At 41.4% G+C, this 22,932-nt stretch overlaps 1 protein-coding gene across 1 annotated transcript in view; it reads right to left on the reverse strand.

Moving 5' to 3' along the window:
• Window positions 1-206: 206 nt before the first annotated feature.
• The window catches only part of LOC131401849 (centrosomal protein kizuna-like), a 74,188-nt gene continuing 51,462 nt past the window's right edge, over window positions 207-22,932 (reverse strand). The window contains 6 exon segments of the mRNA XM_058536948.1: window positions 207-316; window positions 3,423-3,527; window positions 18,178-18,243; window positions 19,368-19,472; window positions 19,475-19,526; window positions 20,153-20,209. Coding sequence (XP_058392931.1) covers window positions 216-316; window positions 3,423-3,527; window positions 18,178-18,243; window positions 19,368-19,472; window positions 19,475-19,526; window positions 20,153-20,209 — 486 coding nt within the window. The 3' untranslated portion in view covers window positions 207-215.

The raw sequence follows: 22,932 nt of genomic DNA on the forward strand, positions 1-22,932 counted from the left end.
AACCAAGGAAACAACAGCTGCAAAACAATACTTGGCTCTGGTGCAAATATTTTCAAAGGTAGACTAAAGTTTCAACTGTTATTTTAGATAAACAAAACCCCAAACCATAACCTTCCATCAAGTCACAAAACAAAAGAACACGCGGCCGGAGTTTAATTCATTGCGTAGCGACATTTCTCATCTTGTTGCCACTATTTTGACAGGCTTTCACGACTTTACCTTGACAAACGACTTCCTTCACTAGATGAAAAACTAGCTTCCGAAGCGATTTTGTTAGTTGTCTTTGTCTTGAATGTACCGCTGCCAATATTCAAACCTGTGAGAAGCACAAACATGGAGAGTGTCAGCCACCACGCAGCAACGAGTGAAGAAGAGGGCTCACAATAACTTTGGTGAAACAAATGTCAACAGGAGAAGATGCTGCTCAAGCCACAGAAGGCAGGGAGCTTCTGAGGCAAGGAACATGTTGATAGAACTCTGAAAGGAAGTGGAGTGTTTTCCGGTGATACTTAGAAGCCACAAAAAATAAAAAATAAAATCATTCGAAGAGCTCTATTCCAAATGACCACGATGCACATGTGAGCACATGGGTCTCTACTACAGCACCATGCACTGGATAATTCACCTTGTTATAACACATGGGCAGCAAGGGATCATCAAAGTAATGGGTGCTGGGAACCAGGTCTCAGAAATAACTGACACCGCTGGATGACAGTTACCCACCCCACCCACTCTTAAGCCCTCTGCCAAATCCTGTTTTTCCATCTCCCAGGAGAGACTGAATCTCCATTGAAAACCATCAAGGCCACTCTTTAACCAGCCTGAAAAAGTTGATGGGGAAGATGCACAATCCACCTCTTTCCTGGAGCCAGGGGAACCAGACTGTTCCCATGATGCTATCAGCGTGCAGGGCAATCCTTGACCTCTGCCTGCTGGGTGACTTCAGCCTTGGATGTTTCTGCTTCAAGTCTGATTCTTAACTGGCATTCACCTGAGATCACGGATAGAGAGTGCATGGGTGTCTCTGCAAAAGGCATTTGCTGAGTTTCTATCCTGTAACCTGCTTGCCTGCATGTAACCTCTGCAGCCAAGCCATTCTCTTAACAATGTGTCCGTGCTCAGCCTGAAGAGGGCTTCCATGTGCTTAACAGCATAAGGCCTTTTCAGACATGGAAAGGAAGGCGCAAGGTGGCAGTGGCTTTCCTTAGTGACAGGTCCAGAGGCAGAGACCTAACACATCTGATGCAGAAAGTAACTGAAACATGCACTGCTTCTTCAATAGTCAGATTTGGGGTGGCTCCTGAGTTCAGGGTGCCCATCCTCACCACTACCTGTAACAGCAGTAGCGGGGTACGCTAACCACAGGGTACGTGGCTTCCATTTCCCTCCACCCTGCCAGCCTGCCTCCTGCTTCTCTTTGGAGCTCAGAGAAGTCCCCAGGATCAGAGTGAGAGCGAGAGAGTGAGAGTGAGAGTGAAAAGTATTGTGTGACCACACGTAAACTAAACGCCAGAGGCCGTATCTGACCTCAGAGATGGCTGACACCACCAGAAGGACTTCTGTGATCCCAACGCAGGAAAATGTGGAATCTTGCAAAGCACATAGTGTAAATTTGAGTGTGGAGTGAGGGAACTGAATCTAGGGGTGCTTGATTATACAACCTATAAAGTATCACTTCACTTATGAATAAATTAATAAACAAATACATTAATCATTAGTATATTAATAGTACCATTTTTTTTTTTTTTTGTGAGGAAGATGAGCCCTGAGCTAACATCCATGCTAATCCTCCTCTTTTTGCTGAGGAAAACCAGCTCTGAGCTAACATCTATTGCCAATCCTCCTCCTTTTTTTTTCCCCAAAGCCCCAGTAGATAGTTGTATGTCATAGTTGCGCATCCTTCTAGTTGCTGTATGTGGGATGCGGCCTCAGCATGGCTGGAGAAGTTGTGCGTCGGTGTGTGCCCGGGATGCGAACCAGGCCGTCAGTAGCGGAGCGCGCGCACTTAACCGCTAAGCCATGAGGCTGGCCCCCAACATTTTTGATATACATCCAAGGGACTACAACTTATGTCAAATTTACTCATCCTTTGAACTTGTCCAATTAACTATCCATATAAAATAAACTTACCAAACACAGATTTGTGGAGTCACCTTCCAACCACGTGTGTCTGCTAACTGGCTGTAAGGCTCCGAGGGAGGTGCTACTCTCTTGTCGCCTCCTTTTGTAAAATGAGGGGGTTGGATAAATACTTTCTAAATCTCTCTGGATTCTAATTCTGTGACTCAAATGTGAAGAAAGTGGTGAAAAGCAAACGGTTAAGGGCTCACGAGTGCTGCATCTTTCCAAAGTGATGAAGCCCTCCATTGGGGCAGAGGCCCGGCTTCATACCTCAGCCAACTACAATGTCTCACATTTGCGGAGTTCACATAACACCCAGCACCACCGCGGCCAGCAGTTGCCGAGGGCTGCTCTCTAACAGGCCCTGTGCTGGGCATTTCGCCTGCAGTGGCTCACTGAATCCTCAAAACAACCAAAATAACAGAATTTTGCAGCAACCAATTCTAACACTAATATTATCTAGGAAATAGCTCTCTGAAGACAGACAGCTAAGTCTAATGCACCACATGTCCCTCGAAAAAATGCCTGTCTGATATAGACATCTTTGAGACAATTGGGAAATCTGGATATGGCCTGGGAATTATGTGATGTTAAGAGATCACTGTTCATTCTGATGGGTGAAATTATGGAATGGTGGTTTATGTAAGGATAAGGAAGTGACTAAGGTGTACTTCCTTCTGTATGAATCCATTTACTTTCACAAAGGGAGCTGAAGTGACATACTAAAAAAAGGTGTAATAAAATAAAAACCAATGAAAATAATAAAAATGCAATAAAGTATACGAAAACAAAGAAAATTACAATTAAAACAAAAATCCTAGATTGAAGGAACTACACTTAAGCTTAAAATTTAGCTTTACTGGGATTTACAGTCTTTTCATTTAAAAAACCCAAAGTTTTCCAACATTCTGGTGAGGGAAAATAGCCCAGGATGATGTTCCCCATTGATGATTAAGAAACTGGAAGATGTGGGCAAAGAAAGAACTTGGGGTGTCTCCTGTGGTACTTAGCGACAAGTTACTATCATGACATGCCAGGTATAATCCAAGGGCCTGTAAGGACCATCGCCATGCCAGGGCTGGCACATATCCCGGAGGGAAGACTCTTCCAAACTCTTGTTTGTTAAGGACTGAAAAAGTACTGGCTGATTCTGATCCAGTGATAGCTTTGTAATAAGCTATCTCCAGAATAAGCAAACTCCAGAAACTTTCAAAGAATGACCACCCTTCCCTGAGCACAGCACTAGCTGCTGCCTTGGATCACCTAGACACTGGCTGTGAGTGCTGAATCTGCTCACTTACCTGACAGTTGTGATGCAGAAGCATCTGCCTTTTGGAACCTGTCTTCAGTTTGATTTGTATTATCCTGAAGGGTAGACCACTTCAGCAACTGGTAGGCTTTTGTTTCTACAGATTTAAAAAAAGGCACAGATAACTGGATATCCACATGCAAAAGAATGAAGTTGGACCCTTACCTTATACCATACACAAAATCAACTCAAAAAGGGTTAAAGACTTAAACATAAGACTGAAAACTATTAAATTCCCAGAAGAAAACATAGGAGAAAAGCTTCAGGACATTGGTTTTGGCAACGATTTCTTGGATATGACACCAAAAGCACAGTCAACAAAATTAAAAATAGACACACAGGACTATCTCAAACTTAACTTTTGCATGTCAAAGGAAACAATCAACAGAGTGAAAAGGCAACCTACACAATGGGAGAAAATAACTGAAATCATATATTTGGAAAAGGGGTTAATATCCAGAATATATAAGGAACTTCTACCACTTGACAACAATAACAAAAATCAAATAACCCAATTAAAAATGGGCAAAGTGCTTGAATAGACATTTCTCCATATACAAATGGTCAATAAGCACATGAAAAGATGCTCAAAATCACTAATCACCAGGGAAATGTAAATCAAAACCACAATGAGATATCACCTCACACCCATCAGGATGACCACTATCAAAAGAACAGAAAATCAGCGTTGTGGAGGATGTGGACAAATCAGAACTCTTGTGCACTGCTGGTGGGTGTAGCTATTAGGGAAAACAGTATGGAGCTTCCTCAACAAATTAAAAATAGAATTACTATATGATCCAGCAATCTACTCTGGGTATATATCCAAAAGAACTAAAAACAGGATCTCAAAGAGTTATTGGCACACCTTTGTTCATCACAGCATTTTCCACAATGGCCAAGAGATGGAAGCAACCCAAATGTCCATCAATAGTTGAATGGATAAAGAAAATGTGGCATGTACATACAATGGAATATTATGCAGCCTTTAAAAAGAAGGAAATCCTGTCACCTACTACAGTGTGGATGAACCCTGAGGACCTTATACTAAGCGAAATAAGCCAGTCACAAGAGGCCAAGTACTGTATGATTCCACTCATATGAAGTAACAAAAGTGGTCAAAATCATAGAAACAGAAAGTGGAAAGGTGGTTATTAAGGGCTGGGAAGAAGGGGGAGGGAGTATTAGTGTTTAGTGGGTATAGTGTTTCAGTACTGCAAGATGAAAAAGTTCTAGAGATCTGTTGCACAACAATGTGAATATACTTAACACTACTGAGCTGCACACTTAAAAACAGTTAAGATGGTAAATTTAAAGTTATGTATTTTTTTACCACAATTAAAATAAAAAGTAGAATTTGTCCATGACAATTCAGGTTTCTGCCTGTTGTCCCAGCATAATAATTAATAGAGTTGTCTTTTGTTAATCAAAAGTTTCCTAATTTAGACAATAAATTATATGGTGACGCTACTTAAGAGACATATGAAGCAAATGCAATGCAATGGCACAGTTGGGCTACTCATCAAAAAAAATCAACTGAAAAGATATTTGCTTGGCTCCTGACTGAACACTGATTGGATATATGATATTGCTAAATTGTTATTAACTGCTTTAGGTGTGAAAAAAATACACAGAAATACTGAATTTTCTACTACCTAGAAACAAGTTTCTTGAATTCCTCCTACGACGTTAACACTTTTCAAATGCATGCAAATTAGTTTTTTGAACTGTCCCTTTTTAGAAACTCTGAAAACAAACAAACAAAAAACAATTTAGTTGAACCCAGGTTTCAAGACTCGAAGTCAAGTTGTATGAATTTATTTGAGGTGGCCAAATTCCAGTCATTATTTTGAGTGGGTCTGTGGATAGGTTCACCTCACAGTAAAATGGTTTCTCTCCAGTCCAGGCCTTGCAGAAGCGGCTACAGGAATGAATCAGAGGACACGTAACTGACTGCCTTGGTTGCTCAGCTGCTCCTCTGCAGCACGCGCTGCCCTGGCCCTCAGGCTTGCACATTTGAGTGTGGGGTCTCTGGGCTGAGTGAGGGGCGGGAAGGTCAGGAAGGGGAGGCGGCAGCAGGATGAGCTGGGGGACCCACCGCTGAGAAAATCTAACCAGGCTCATGGTAGGGACAGAGAAGAGCATCTGCAGGGAGCAAAGCCAGGTGCCCCAGAGGGGTCAGCAGCAGCCTGGGCACCCACAGGACACCCTTACCCTGCAGGACTGTTAACAGTGTCTGCTGTAAGTTAAAGTGGGGAAGACTGTTGGGAAAAACAATAAATAATGATCACGTAAAGAACCTGAGAGACACAACTTTCCCATTACCTCAAGTCTCAAGGATGCCTGGATGAAACAGAGGCTGGAGAAATAGAGTTTTAGCACAGACATAACAAAACAGCATCCACGTCCACATCTCCAACGTGGCCACAAACAAAAGGACTCCTGCTGTCAGCACCAGAGGCTGGCAATCACTGCTTTCCTGCTTTTGCTGGTTCAATTTAAGAACTTAACCATGAGCCCCTTATTACTGGATTAAAACTACCGTCACGCTGACGAATAAAAATGTAACTTATCTTGCCCTACTGAGAATCAATCGAGATAAAAATAAGTACTTAAAATGAGCATCATATTTTGAAATATTAAATGCTATATAGTTAAAATATGTACAGATCAGGGACTCAACTCTGAAAATAATAAATCCTAAGGCAACACTTTTTAACATTGCTGGATTGTGATATTAGTTGGGCAAACCTGAACTAGTATTTTGACAAATTTAATAAAGAAAACACCAGATGTCATGCATGCAGAAGGGGAAAGTACTGTTTTGCATAACTTCTGTAAATGTGTTGGGTACTGGCCTGGGACAGAAAGTGTTTCTTGCTGTAGATTAGTCCCACTGTCCTAGGACAGCATCATAACACTCTCCTGTCAGTCCTACTACCTATATTACTTCAGATTTGTGGTAAGGTACTTTTGGGAGAGGAGAAGTATCAATAAAATCAAAGAATTCTAAAAAGGTAAGGAATCACTGTAAAAGAGGTAAAAATATTCTGTTTTGTTTTTATTCTAAAAGATCAACCAAAAAGTTTTTCAGCTTTTAGGATACAAGTCCAGATCATAATGACCATATGCTATTTCTGCACTCAATTATACTGACTTGGTCAAGGAAAAGAGAGCAAAGATAAAAGTTAAAAAAAAAAAAGAATAGGAAAAGAAAAAAAGAGTAGCTTCTTGGTAAACAAAGGCTCCTGGCAGCTGGAAGCTGGAGTTAGGCTTTCCTCTCATCTATTGTTGTGAGGTAAATCATCTGACTCCAGTGAGCTGGCTCTCCTGCTCCTCAGAAAACACGTGCCTTTTATTTTTAGGAGAAGATTTTCGTGAAAAATATAAAGCTAGTAGTTGTGAGTTAATTTCACATTTGGGAAGATTAAGTATTCTGTCCAAATATAGGACAGTACGGATATTATCACTGGTCTGAGTCTAGCAAGGGAGGAATGTGAAGTGAATTCACATTAGCAGCAAGGGACCATTTTACCACTCTGGAAAAGAAAGGCCGTTTCCATGTTCCACACACTTTCCATTCTGGTTTCCTTCTCTTCCTTCCTCTTATTCTTTTTTTTTAATTGAAGTATAATCGACATACAGCATTATATTAGTTTCAGGTATGCAACATAATGATCCAATATTTGTACATATTGTGAAATGATCACCACAGTTAGTTAACATCAGTCACCATACATAGTTACAAAGTTTCTTTTCTTGTGGGTGAGGAATTGTAGGATCTACCCTTCCCTTGCTTCTTGAAGGACTTGGACTCTGTAACTGGCCTTTCCCTTCAAGGCTGCCCTGAGTCTGCTTTCAACCGTACACAGTTTTGGAGGGATGTAGCTTGTCTCTCCAGTCTCGTTCTCCCAGAGCCCACCCCGCTTCCCAGCCATAGCTCCTTACTGGTATTTGATCTTTAAACCTTCTGTAGCCCTTCTCTAAGCGGAAAGTCAGTGAAGCTCACCTGGACAATTTTTATCTGGGACATAGCCGCCCTGACCTAAGTAATAGAGGGTTGGCAAAATCAAGCTGAGGACTGCTGGGCACATGGCCTGCTCCCATCCCCGATGCATGCTTCCTCGTGTGGTTTAAGGGCAAAGTGAAGTTTAAAAGGTGAAAGGATTAAGTGTATTCACTTGGAGGAAGAAACACTAACTGAGGCAGGACCAAGACACCAAACCAGCCAGAGGGGTTGGAGCAGGCGGCAGGTGCTGCTGTCTAACAGGAGGTCTGTGTCGGGCAGCAGATGCTCAGAGCTGTGGTCATTCTCCCATGGCATGTATCACACCCTCAGTCACCCCTGTTTTAGTCAGAAGAGCTGCACAAAACATTTGAAGGACTGGGAAACAACCCAAAAAGGAAAAACAAAATTAAGGTTTGGTTAAAAAATAACAATGAGAGGATAAAGGCTACATAGCCTGCGTAGAAACAAGGGAAGAGGGTTTAAGAACAGAAATTGCATAGATTGGACAAGGCAGGATTATAAATGCAGATGCTCTGGGGCCAAGCAGGTAGCAGAGAGAAGTGAGTCTGGCCAGCTGGAGAGCACATGCCTGGCCAGGGGGACAGCTGTTCTCCGGCTACAGCCAACTGCTGCCAGGTGGGAAAGTGGGCCTAGTCTTGCCAGACTCCTGCCTTTCTTAAAAAAAAAAATACAACACTGCACAGGCCAAACAGAACACACTGGAAACCTCGAAACTAGATGGTGGTGAGCAATTTTTTCTGTGTTCCCTAAAAGTGGCACAAGAACACTCGGAGAAAAACTTCAGCCAAGGGCTAGAAGCTAGATGTTAGCAAAAGCTTTCGTAGTTGACAGAGCTGAGAGACCCGGGAACACACTATCTAAGGCAGGCTGCAACAGCTGTGTGGAGGTTTTTAAGCAGCTGTTTGTATCAAATAGACCAGGTTTCAGACTCTTTGGAGGCAAGAGTCTACGTCTTGCTAGGGGCACTCAAACAATTCAGACCTCCTCCTGGAAAAGCCTAGAGGTCTTGGCCAGGACGCCAACTTCATAAGTCAAGGAGGCAAAGCTATGGGCGTGAAGTTTCTGGTAACTCAGGCCCAGGCTTTCCTAGAAGGAAGAAGGATAGTGAAGAATCACGCAGTTCAAAGCTGCACTGTATTGCCCTGCAGATTTATAGTTACGAAATGAATGAACGAACAAAAGAGCAAAAGTAACAAGTCTAGAGTTCAAATCAGCCTGCTATAGACAAGTGGGGGCCGAGTTCCTCCAGTTCCAAGGAGAAAAGACTTGAGTCTTCTCAACTGCAAGTAAACCCTAAGTCTGCAAATTCGAGGACTAGGTAGCCCCTTAAGGCTTTACTTTCCAGCCTGTGACTGAGAACTCCAGAGCAACATTTCCGCTCATTAGTCATGTCAAACTCCCAGAAAATTATTGAGAAGTGCATATAATTAGATAAAACAAATATTTCTAAAGAATACAATCATTGTCAATTAGAATGTTCTGGTACACACAGAAACAAATATATCTGCATGCTCAAGCTTTCAGTTCTGGATCTCTCAGTCAAGCATCTATTATACACTCAAATCTGTGTCAAGATTTAATTTAAAAAGTAGAAAATATTGCAATTTAAAACATAAAATAAAGGAGTCCAGGGGGTTAAAATCCATCCTTGGCTATTAATTCCAGACTGATGACACAAAGAGATAAATATGTTTTTCCCTACTTTGTTACATAAGCCAGCCAAACCCAATCATCTATCTTCCTACAAAGTGGTGAAGAATCACTGAGATTGTTTTTTTTTTTTTTTTTGATATGCATTTCGTGTCTAGAAAACGGAAACAGCCAGAGAAGGAAAGTGAAAACATGCTGAATAAAGGGAGGTAGGAGAGAGATGATGTTGAGGAGGGAAGAAAGAAAAAGCCTCAACTTCTTATCTTTTATTCTCTTTTATATGCAAATGTACACCTGCTAAAATACTTCTAAATCTAGAAATAAAAAGAAAAAGAAAATATCTGATGAACAAGTGCTTTTAACAACTCATTACAAGAACCAGAGAGAGACAGGGTTCACCAGCCCCTAGGGGTGTCTCCAGGCAGAGAATCTGCCCCTGGCTTGCGCAGAAATCCCTAATGAAAGAAAGAAAAGTTGGGCCCGGAAAAGGAGTAACAAAGGGAGATGCAAACAATACCATCACTACAAATAGAAAAACAACCTTGAACCAACAAAGAACTGGGCATCTTTGAGTAAGGAAGGGGAATTACTATTCCTATAGGAAGTATGTAGAAATTTAAAAATTAAATTTGAAAAGTATTTTCTGTCCACTGAGTTTCCCAGTGCTGTTACTTTTCACATATTTCTACACCCATGCAAATTTTTTTCCACACTGTTACTAGATGTGTTGCTGATGCAGCAAACATAGTCATTTTTGTAAAATAAAATAAAAATTGTGACATATATTTCTAAAATTAATTCTAAAGATAAATATTATCACTGAAAATCCAGAAGTCATTTGTCTAGTAATCTGCTCAAATGAAAACAAGAAAATATTAGGATATGGGTGCCTTCACAATTCTGAAAATACAGAAAACTCATCTATATTTAGGATTTTTTTCAAAGGCCATAAGTCAATGTGAACCTGAGATACATAGGTTGGATCCATGACCAGAATCACTTTTCATGTCCAGACTTTCTGCAATAAACTCCACTCCCCCAGTGTCGTGGGCCTGTAAATCTATTGCCAAGGTTTCTCTGTGCTCTCAGAGATTGCTGATGTACAGAGAAGAGAAACTCCTACTTCACATGAGTTGCCTGGAGCTGCTTCAGAAAATAAATATTTAGGGGCCAGCCCTATGGCATAGTGGTTAAGTTCGGCATGCTCCGCTTCGGCAGCCTGGGTTCGCAGGCTCGGATCCTGGGTACCAACCTATACAACTTGTCAGCCATGCTGTGGCGGCGACCCACATGCAAAATAGAGGAAGACTGGCACAGATGTTAGCCTAGGGCTAGCCTTCCTCAAGCAAAAACAAGAGGAAGATTGGCACAGATGTTAGCTCAGGGTGAATCTTCCTCAGTTAAAAAAAAAATATTTACATCACATTCTTAATTTCTACGGAGTAATTCAACAATTACACTTGAAGATAAATGTCAGGCTTGTAACTGAACTTTAACGAATGTTCCAAAACTGAACTGAACAGTCCTGCCGGTATTACTTCATATGTAAATTTATAACCATAGTGCCTGCCACTTAACATTGTTCAGCCATGGGAGGGGAATTTTTAACTCTCCAAGTCATGCAATCTTGAACTTTTCAAAGACTGAGTAATCTTGATCAGGAAGCTATATTTTATTGGCATAATTAAATATTTTTAAAAACAATATTTTTAGCAATTTGCATTCAATGATTTATATAATGAGAAGAATCAGAAATAAAGACAATAATATTATCATTAGCATTATAGTAGGGTCAGGAATAATCAATGTATAAGATGAACTAGATGTTAGAAATGTAAAATATGAAGAAATCTCTCTTCACCCCCTACAGTGGGTTGAATGATGTCTCCCCTAAAATTCATGTCCACTCAGAACCTCAGAATGTGACCTTATTTGGAAATAGGTTCTTTGCAGATGTAATTAGTTAAGGATCTCAAGATGAAATCATCCTAGATTTGTGGTGGGCCCTAAATCCAATGACAGGTATCCTGACAGGAAGAGTGGACACAGAGACAGGAAAGAAGGTGATGTGAAGATGGAGGCAGAGACTGAAGTCAAGCTCTCACAAACTGAGAGCCACCAGAAGCTGGAACAGGCAAGGAAGGCTTCTCCCCTAGAGCCTTCAGGAGCACGGCACTGCTGGCCTTTGGTTTAGACTTCTGGCATCCAGAACTGGGAGAGAATACATTTCTGTTGTTTTAAGTTTGTGGTACTTTGTTACAACAGCCCTAGGAAAATAATACACTTCCTGATCCTCGATTTTATTAAAATATCTGAAGCCCAACCTCTTCTCTCCCCACTTGAGTCTCTTGTATAAAATGAAGGTGTTTCACAACATGACCTACAAAGGCTCTTTCAGCTTTGAGACCCCCTGCTCCATGGTTCTCAAACCTGGGGAGTCACCTGGGGGTGTTATAAAAGACTGATGCCTGAGCCCCACCCCTAGAGGTTCTGATGTAACTGGTCAAGGGTGTGGCTGGGGCATAGGTATCCACCCAGGATTCTACTGTCAACGACCAAGGAGAATTTCTCTAGTCGTTTATGAATTAATTTCCTTGAATGCAGGAGCAACCAATCGAAAACACTCTTCAGAAAGGTGCCTTTCATTCTTTACTGACCATGTTAAACAAACACCACCGCCCTGCAATGTCATGAGTGAAGACGCTTTGCTGTAGCAGCAAAGGGGAAGCCCCAGCAGCCTGACATCTACCACAGAGACAGGGCCACAGGGACTGCAGTGGACAATCCAGCAGCATGAGATGGTTCCCCTGGTTTTGCACGAGTTGGGGCTCCCAGGCTTGGCAGGTAACACGTCTTTCCTGATTCTCATGCATTTCTGGGACAGGACAGGTGAGACCCATTCTTAGTAAAGTCTCCTTAGTGCAGTGTTACGCCACGGTACTCTGGCGTCCAACGTTGTCACCACAGTCTTCTCTCCCAGGGTAAATCCAGTCACCAATGACAACCTGGCTATTGTATGTTCCCAGCCTTTTCCAATTTGATGTAAAACTCAAGCAATAACGTTTTGAGAAGCACTGCCCAGAACCCCAAGTGGCTGACCTCCCTCACAGCTTCTAAATGGACATACCTTAGTATGACATTGAATATTTCAGCTTGCCAAAGAATATCAGTGAGAAATGGCACTGTCAGGCAACCACTTTCAACACAGCTTGACCGAGAGAATAGGAGTCAAAAGAATGAGAGGCTGAATGGACATTCTTAGAGGCTTAATCCTCTTCAGATAAAAGCTGAGAGCCCTTTTCACATGGAGCTTAAGGAGATGAGTTTTGCCAGGATGGGCACGTGGGGTGGGGAAAGCATTGGTAGAGTGACTGAGTGAAAGAGACAGCGTTCTGGCCTGAATCAACAAGCATTTAAGGAAACTCCTTAATCTTTGGATTCCAACTCGTTTTTACTCATTCGTTTGACAAACTGAGTGCCCACTGTGTTGTGTGCCAGATACCGTGTCAGGTGATGGGTTTCTATGACATTTAGCATAACCTGTGTCACTTGCTAAAACTAAAACTCACTTCACTCTCAGAGGTAAACTCAGTATGAATACAAATAAAATTGCCAACGTGGGAAATTTCACTTGGGGGTATAAGTAGTTCAGATGAGATTTTCTCTCATAGTCTAGACAAGCATGGCTTTAATCCTGGTCTAAGTGTTCCAGGGAAGCACTGGCCTGAGTATTCTAGTCCTGCGCGTGTTCTCAGGCTCGCCCCGCTTTATAAAGGGCACACACACCTCTTGGCAAAATCCATACTCGGAAATCCTTGCAAGTGCCCACCTCTCTAGGCCTAACACAAGAGGAAGGAAAGGTATAGCTTCGCTCATCGTCACTCGCAAAGCATCCTTGTGGAGCTCATCTTTTGTGATGATATACACTGATGTTTAATTAATCCAGACACCTTGATGCAGTCGCCTCTCGTAAAACGAAAGCAGCAGGCTGGTGGAACAGAAGGAGTTCAGGGATTAAATCCTGAAGTTTGAGTTCGATTCAAGATCCAACACACTAGCTATATGGCCTTGAGCAGGACTCAACCTTCCTAAGTTTCTGTTGGACTGACTGTAGAATGGGTCCCTAATGTTTACCCCACAGGACTGTTGTGAGGATCAGAGATGATGAAGACTTAGGAGGGGCAAGGACCCAGTCTTATTCCCAGGACTTAGCCAAAGTAAAGGTGTAATATACATGCAAATGATATACTATCTATTATAGGGAGAAAACCACACATTCATAGACATCAAAATTATTCTTTCATTTCTACCTTAATTCTTCAGTGTGAACAACCAGACTAATAAAAGGGGTAGATTGTGTTAACAACAACAGATCATACAGGCTGTGGGAATACTTATTCTGGTTGTGTGTGTGGGTCTGTGTACGGGAGGGTTTCTATGTAAATCTTAGCACAGACTGCAGGAGCTCAACTTATGAAACCAACACTCTGCAAATGATTAACAAAGCAGATGCCTTCAGAGTGACAGCAAACTCTTTAAGGATGAGCCCCTCTGCCAAGGAGACCTATATTTGGAAGTGATAAGCAAATAAGAAAGGGAAATAAAGAAATGAGAATATTGGCACATTTGATTTCTTTCATATGGAATGAGAATCACAGTCTCTTAGCATTAGAAGGAATGTCAGTTCCAGAAACAAGAATTCTTTCCACAGTGTCCCTCTAGAGAGTAGGTTCCTGCCATGGTTCAAGCACCCAGCACAGAATCTTATACCTGGAAGACACTCAGCTTGGTTTTGCCTCAAAGAAGAGCTAGAAAGTTCTTCCATTACTGAGCTGTGAATTCTTTCCCTGCACCACTCACACACAGAGCCCCCTGAGTTAGAATCTAAAATTACGCTTGATCAACGTTCTGTCTTGTACGTGGAGGCCTCGCAAATATTTAAAGATAGCTTTTGTACCCTTCTCAGGTTAAACTTCCCCAGGGCCCTCATCATTCTGAAAGTAGTCTAACTTCAGAGCTTCCCCTCCATTCTGCCCAAACTCCTGGTGCCTGCCTGGGTTCACTTCGGTGTCTTTCTCTACTACATCTCCTCTGAGACGGCTGTAAAGCAAATAGTCACGCAGAAGGACCCACACTAAAGAAGAGCACTTCTGGACTGTCCAAACTCACTACTGGAACATGCTGGTCGTCAATACATCAATTCAGAAAGCAGCTTTAACAAATAACTTTCAATCATAACATCAACTGGGTTTAGTTACACTAAAGTAGCCAAAGCTTCATTATAAAGCAATCTCATCCACAAGGGAGATTCCCACAAAAAGGACTCATGGGAAAATGTTGACGATAATTTTAGTGTATTAAGAATACTGGTGCCCTCATTAGACTCAAGGTTTTAAAAAACATTCTGTGTATATCTGTGTATATTTCCCAAAACACGTTCCACAGAATATTAATTCTGTTGGCTGTTCATAGGAAGGATTCCATTTTCAAATAGAAGATAATTATTTGAAACTTTAAGTTCCCACCTTTAAATGGGTCATTTACTGAAAGTCTAAAAGTTTTCAACGTGCTCCCTGCACTGTGCATGTTGCAGAGGGAGAGAGCGATTATGCGGGATTTGGTCAGAGAATGTGTATTCCCTGAAGCATTTTCGGGGTGGAGCCTGCACAGAACACGCTTGGGGAAACGCTGCATCCGCCCATCCACACGGTGAGGCGGCACAGCAGGGGAGGACTGTCGCCTGGGAACCATGTGCCCTGCAATGCCCTCACCTGTGAGCCTGTAAGAGTTATGGCATATAGTCACTCACAGGCAGAGATGCTGGGCCTTGACCAGTGAGATCCCCAGGAGCCACTGCACCACGTTGTTGTGATTCTTCTCTAAGGGTTTCTCCACGGGACTAATTAGAAGTTCCAAAAATATCATGCAACTCTCCTCAAGATTCCTTTTTGATGGGGTAAATATCCTTCTGGATTCAAATCATCAATTGAGTTCTTAAGCGGAAATTTCTTGCAGAAACTAATTTAGCGGTACCACTGGGAAGCACTGTCTAGGAGGAATTATGGCAGCACAGGGCTTGGGCGAGTCTTGGTCCCAAGTGGCTACCGCAATTCAGGAGGTGGTGTTCAGATGCCTTTCCAAGACTCGTCTCAGGATTATGCTTTCTATGGCACTGCACCCCCAGCCCCCTGCTTCTTTTCCTCTTTGAGTTTGCTTTGTGAGATTCCTTTTAACTAGATGGCATTGGCTTGAAAAACTGGGGACTGTGGGGCCAGTGCAGAAGATCAATACTACTACTAACATTCACATGAATATTATTATTATGAATCGCAGCTTACATGTATTGAGTGTCTAGTACACGCCTGGCACTTGCACACACACGATCTCATGTAAACTTTAAGACCATCTTGCCAGGTGGTATGTCTGCTTTCCCAGTACAGAGGCTCAGAGAGGTGGAGAAATAGAGCAGGGAGTAAAATGCTGACACTGACGGCTGATGCCAAAGCCCAGGCTCAATTGCAACATCCCCTCAACCCTGAGAACAGCCTCTGGAATATTCCTTTTCTTTGGAATATTCTAGAAGGAATGCAGCCCATAAAACAGGAAAGTCTCAATAAAACTATTATAAAGGGGGAGGCAGAGTCTATCCCTTTTTTTTTTCTTTGTGAGGAAGCTCAGCCCTGAGCTAACATCCCATGCCAATCCTCCTCTTTTTTTTGCTGAGGAAGATTGGCCCTGAGCTAACATCCGTGCCCATCTTCCTCTACTTTATATGGGATGCTGCCACAGCATGGCTTGACAAGCAGTGCATCGGTACACTCCCGGGATCTGAACCTGAGAACCCTGGGCTGCCACAGCGGAGCGCGCATACTTAACCACTTGCGCCACCGGGCTGGCCCCAGACTCTATCTTAAATCAAACTATATACCTGCTTTACTCTACCAAGGCCAAATCTCCAAATAATTATGCCAAAGACACAAAGATTTAATAAAGAGATAATGGTCAAGAACTTAGAGATTAAACTAATACAATGTTATATGTCAATTATATCTCAATTTAAAAAACTGGGGAAAAAAGAACTTAGAGATCAAAGTAGTTTCAATGACAGACATGACAACAGCATTAAAGAGTCAAGGCACATGAGGCCCTCAAACATTAATTTCATGGGAAGTCCCGTGGGTGGGGAGCAAAGAAGAAAGAGAGTATGGTGGCGAGGACAGAATGGAAATGCTCAAAGTAAATGGCTTTGAAAGTTTATTCTTATATCTCCCAAGTTATTTTATATGTCTAAAACTTTGGCATGCAACAGGCACAAAGCATTTTTTTCTTTATTTCTTTTCTTTTTTTTTTGGTGAGGAAGATTGGCCCTGAGCTAACATCTGTTGCCAATCTTCCTCTTTTTGTTTGAGGAAGATTGTCTCTGAGCTAACATCTTTCTCAATCTTCCTCTATTTTGTATGTAGGATGCCTCCATAGCATGGCTTGATGAGCAGGGTGTAGGTCCGCGCCCAGGATCTGAACCCATGAACCCCGGGCTGTCAAAGCAGAGTGTGCAAACTTAACCACTACGCCACCGAGCTGGCCCCACAAAGCATTTTTTTAAAACTGCCAACTATTAATTGACTGATGGCAGGTTGTTGGAATTAAAATTTCTTTAAAAATCTTAATGGTAAATACCCCTTATTATTTCTAGGCACATCACACCTCTTTCTGCAAGAAAAAAAGAAAGATTTGAAACTCCAGTACTTGACTGTCTCTTCTCTTATAAAGAAAGTCTATGAGAAAATAACGTTTGCACTAATTTTGAGGGCAGTCATCTGCTCACAGCAAGGAATGACTGGAAAGAATACTGAAAAGAGAAGCAAGAATGGGCAACGAGATCACTTCCTGGTTTCTCTCCAATAAGTCTTTATAATTTTAACTGAAATAAATTCAGAGGTCATTAGATACTTCTGCATTCAAAGGTAAATGCAAGAGAAAAGTCTCCAAATGACTTCTTGATTATCTGCAATTTGGGATCATCTACACTTCTACTAACAAAAAAATAAAGAGGGAACGCTACCAGAGTTTTCTCAAAATGAAGAATAAAAATGCAATAAACATATCACTGGGAAAATGTTTAAAAGAAAAGAAAACCTCTGTATTTCGGAATGAAATATTATCTGATGCAGAATATATACAATAATTGCTCTACTATAAACTCTTTTTTCAAAACCAGAGTTCATCACAGAAACATGAGTTTAAAAAATTAATCATCAGGCTATGAATTGTATTGTCATAAAAGAAAGCCATTCTTTTCCGCTTATAAACAACAAAACGACCACATGTGCAGATGCGTGCCTCAGTACCGCACTGCAGTGGTGCGGTTACTTGTATAAATATTTAAAGTCAGACCTTTGAATTTATAATGAAGTAGTGTACCACTTTACAAAATGAGATCCTAGTAAATTTAGATGTATGACAAATAGAACTCTGTTCAGAATACTCATTGCTGCTGTTGATATTCTAAAACTAAAAACGTAATGATATTCAGATTCCAGCTAAACAAGCGTAATACATGTGCAGAAATCTTAATAGGTCTTGATGAAACGTTACTGCTAAAATTTTTAAATTATCACATGGGCTTTGTAACTGAGGCACAAGCAAGCTTCTTGTCTGGCATTTTTTTTTTTCCTGCTCTTATTTTAATGAGACACATTCAATTATCACAGGAAAGAAAAGAGTAAAATCAGAAACAGCTGTAGTTGGCCACACAATGACTGGTGTTCCCCATGGAGACTGACCTTGTCACACAGACGCAGGTGCTGAAAGGCTATGTGATGGGGTGTTCACACGTGTAACTGTGTAACATGATCTGAAGAATTCAATAGGCATGGTTATTTTCCACCTCAGTTTATGTTAATGTAAGCGCACATGTCATGCTCTTACAATTAATCGTCCCCTCCAGCACGTAGTAGTTGAATATACTTGCTCTTAGCAGAGTCCACACACCACTAACCTAGAATGTTCTGATTATAAAACAAGGTTGAATCCTGTGTTTGAAACTCTTAGGCAACCATAACTTTACCTGTGATTGGAATCTTTGCTGCCATGCTCTCTTCCTTGCTCTCGTCTCCGCAGCCACTTGAAACGTCTAAAAATCAAACACACGATAATAAAAGTGTATTTCAAGGTTATATTTACGGAATAGGCCTTTGCTTTTTTTTTTTCTTAACTGCCATTCCTTTTATTTTCACTGCTTCCCCACCTCCTTTCTTTGCTTAGTTTATTTCTTGTCTGAAATAGTACTGTTCCTAAAAAGAAACCTATTCTAAAACTAAGGTATCTCTATGTTGCTTTCATGCAAAATGATTTAGCCTGACATCTACCAAATTTGACTGGGGCTTAAAACAAGCGAGCCTCAAATCCTGTGCATGTGTATTAACTTCTGAATATCCTGAGCAACTCATAGCTCTCCTGGGAATACATTATAGCGGTTTATTGGCATGTCTTAACAATAACGTTAAAATAATCACAATTTTCGGGCCGGCCTGGTGGCTTAGCGGTTAAGTGCGCGCGCTCCGCTGCTGGCGGCCCGGGTTCGGATTCTGGGCGCGCACCGACGCACCGCTTCTCCGGCCATGCTGAGGCCGCGTCCCACATACAGCAACTAGAAGGATGTGCAGCTATGACAGACAACTATCTACTGGGGCTTTGGGGGGAAGAAAATAAATAAATAAAATCTTTAAAAAAAAATAATCATCACAATTTCTGGATACTAAAAATTGGTTATTAAGTTTTGGGGGGCATAAACTCTGATTCTTGATCATCTGTTTAAACTTGTAAAAGGTTCTAATATAATTAAAAAGAATGTTTACCAATTATGAGTAAATTCTATTAAGTGATATCAAAAACATCACAGTACTCTATGTGAAGTACTTGATGGACTCATTTTCATAGAATCATCTTCATCTTTGTGGGATGCTAATAATTATCTACTGCCAAGTGCTGTTAGTTCTGTTAAGATTTCAATTTATAAAAACTTATTTTATTGGAAATTCAGCAGGACAGCAGATCTACAATTAGGTTTCCTATTCCTGTCAGACTAAATGAAAACATATTTATTGGAAGGTGGTATAAAACAAATAACATATTATACATATTAAAATTAGAAGTGTTCTTGAGTCTGCTTTATTTTATAGGTACACCTTGAGAAAGGGTGTTTGCGTTGACTCTGAATGCGTTTTTGCTGTGGACAGACCCTTTAACAACAGTTACCTTGTTCCCTTGTAAGAACACTGTTGAGCCATAGAGTGGGTTTCGCTTCCTTTATTCCACTACTGTCATTCAGAATAGATGGCAAGCTGCAAGATGATTCAGAACGGCCGAACTATCGTCACACTCTTCTGTAGGGGCTTTTTTCAATAACGCTGCTGCCTACAGTGTTTAAAAGAAATAAAAATAAACTCTAGCCACATTCCCGTTGGTCTCAAAGACCCAGCCTTCAGACATAACTTTAGGTTAAGCTTTACTTTGGATTTAATTTGCTTCCTGACATTTAACTGAAATTAAAATGTCTTCAAGATAAAATAACATCTGATTATTTTGCAGCATAATTTAATTCTTTACAACAACTTACACTTGTAATAATACATTTTTTTGTGGCCTGAATCTTATGTCATGCTGAAGTGTTCTACTTGTGAAGTACGTATGTGAAATGTGACCACTCTTGTGAACCTGGGCTGGTTTATCCAAGATCGACTCTCTCATTGCATGAATGCTGTTGGTTTGGATTGAGAAAGAGATGTGGAAAAATGTGACCTTGCAGTATCCCCATCCTTCCAGAAATGACCCCTGAACTTCCCCCAAATGAGAAGACTGTAGAAAAACTTGGTGGCTGAGAAGGAGACACTAAGCAAAAAGAGAATTGCCCTTATTTTAAAGCATAATTGTCAATCAAGGATAAACACACTCTGCACTTTGCTGCTAAGTCTGCTGGGGAGCTCAGGAAACTTACTAGCCACACTGCCTATCTGTTTTCAAAGGGCACCAAACTGTCTTACCCATATCGCCTCATGTGTCCTGGGCAGGGAGGTGGGCACAGATTTTATCACAGCCAACTTGAGAGGCAGAGAAAAAGTAAAAATTAACAGGACAGGTAAATACCCATGTCTCTTAATTTCTAGGTCAACACTCTTCCCCCAAGAAATAAAACTGTACTGGTAACAAGAGTTAAACAACCAATGATGACATTGTCCCACTGCCAGAGTGTGTTTCTCTCTCATTTCCTACTTGGAAGTGGTGATTTGCCCAGGCAGCTGGGAGAGGAAATCGCGGTGGTGGTGCTGACCTTTCCCTGGTCTCTGGCAACAGTAGTAAATACAAGGAAATGTCCAACTCAACCTGTAGAATGGACACGAGACTCTACAAGTTAATATGAAGAGCAAAACTGGACAAAGCCTCATAGGTCATCTTTAGTTTGAGAGCGAAGGGGTAACAACATAATTCTCTAGTGAACAAGGGGGAAGATTAATCATCTCTCCTCATGAAGATGCCCTGACAGGAAGAATCACAGAGGCAGAATATGGAAGATCTTGCCTTGTAAGTTTGGCTTTGAACATTCAAGGCCACTGCCATCGGCCTTGATATCCCTGCAAGGCTCCTGCCCTCTGCCCTCCCCTGGACCAGCTGGCCACCTGGATCCACGGCCTATCCTAGGGGCCGGAGCAGCTGATTTCAGGGGATTTAAGGAATTCTAGTCTCCTCGGCCGAAGGACTTGGTGTCAAGTTAGCCTTGTAGCCAGCACCTGTCTGTGGTCCAGTTCTAGTAACCAGGAGCTCTTCCTCTATTTACATAAAGTAGTCCCTGACTTTTACTCGAGTTGTGATAATTCTCTGTTGGGATGACCTGCATTGTATCCCTGTTTCTGCACACTGGGGTTCAGGTGTAGAGTCCTGCCCTCGAAGCTCAGGCCAGGGCTGGTTCCCATCACTGGCTGCCATAATGCCTCAATTCCAGCTGCCTACATGGACCACTGTACTACATCTGCTTCCAGAATCTGTCCAGGAAGACAGGTGTGAAGAAGAGTGTCACCTCCTTGACCTGCCATCTCTCAGTTGTCAGTACGCAAGCTGGACCACTGTGGCCTGTCTCATTTCCAGATCTCCACCTCTCCTGCTCTAGTCTGTCTGTTTCCACAGAGAGAAAAGCTCCTATTTTGTGTGCCCAATCATCCTGGATCTATGAAAAGCATTTTAGAATATGAACAAAAAGAACTGACCCAAATTCTGAAGTGAAAGTTATAATTTTCTTTTCCTAAAATAATTCAAACATTCTGAGAGAGCCTCAAATATGCATTTCTTCGTCGTATTACCTTATGCAATAGCTGTAACTAATAATTTCTTGGCATGACTTCATAATAGCCACTGTTTTAACACCTATTTTAAGAATAAAATTGTTAAAGGACTTTCTACACTTTTTACTGTAGAATTTGCAGATAATGGAAACTGTTTTGGATTGTCAATGACTCAGATTACTTGTAACTGGGCCCTCAATGATGACACACAATTTATCTCACTGTTTTGTGCACCCCTTTCATATTAAGACCCTCTTTTGCTTTAGCTGGGTTCCAACTGGGTTTCAAAAGAACACAGAATAAAATGCTATAATAATCCTGCAAATGTCTTTCTAATAAGTCCTTGTATGCTTGATAAGAATACCACCACTGCTACTAGTTCTACACTCTGCCCTCTTTTTTTTTTTTTTACCATGGTGAGGTAAATAAAGTAGTGGGCATACTGCAGGTTTTCATTTATTTCATATATTTTATCCCATTTATCTTCACTACTCAATACTCTTATCTCTAGGATTTCTCTTACTTTTTTGATAGAGATGTTTATAAAAGGACTCATCTTTTAAGATAATCCTAGAGATAATTTCTCAAAGATGAGTCTTTTATTTTATAAGGATTTTGATGGATGGTCAAATTACATGAGAATGGTTGGCTTCACTTTACTGGACCACAGAGCCAAGAAAGAGAGCAGCAGATCTGCCCAATGGGTCATTCATAAGGGAACCCACAATATAAATCCCTAATAAGCAGGTAATAATGATAAGCAGGGACAGAAACAAAAGTCAATCTCAGACAAGGAATGGTTAGAGGTTTCTAGTCAAAAACAACTTCTGCAGAGTCAGGAAAAACATCTGTAATACATTCTCAGGATGTACTGTTTGCAGATGCTTTAGCCAGGCATATTTCTAAGGAAGCCCCCAATTTGAAGGAGCTTGCAATCTGAAACTGACAACACTAACCCATACCTACAAAGAAACAAAAGCCCAGAGAAGAGGAAACAAGCTGCTTTACACAGCTCATGCTGGGACTGAATGGGCTCTGCAAATTGGAGCTCTCTATCTGAAAAATGCCACCAGACAACAGTTTTACCATGGGCCTCCTGATGGTGCTTATGAATAGACTATGCTTGGGTTTCAACTTATCTGTTAGCTAATAAAGGCTCTCTTTGATTTCATACATTTGGAGCCCAGGAGGGAGACTGGGGACTGTCTCACTGTTCTCAGCAGTCTGAAGCCTAAGTCAATAGAACAAACTAGTTCCTCACTTTTCTGCCTTCCCAGAAGCCAGGAGAAAAGGCTTAGAAATTCAATGCCAAGGCACACACTATTTGTAGAATGACTGATGGTCATATTTCACATCTTAGAAAGACAAATCGTCCTATGATTTACACTTAGCAGGACACTTAGAATTACTGGCTCAGTTCTACCAGAATTTTTCTCAAAGGTCCGTTACGGTTCCTGCTAGGTCTAGAACCCCAAGAGTCATCTAGG

Source organism: Diceros bicornis (assembly GCF_020826845.1).
Source record: "Diceros bicornis minor isolate mBicDic1 chromosome 21 unlocalized genomic scaffold, mDicBic1.mat.cur SUPER_21_unloc_1, whole genome shotgun sequence".
NCBI classification, from domain to species: Eukaryota; Metazoa; Chordata; class Mammalia; order Perissodactyla; family Rhinocerotidae; genus Diceros; species Diceros bicornis.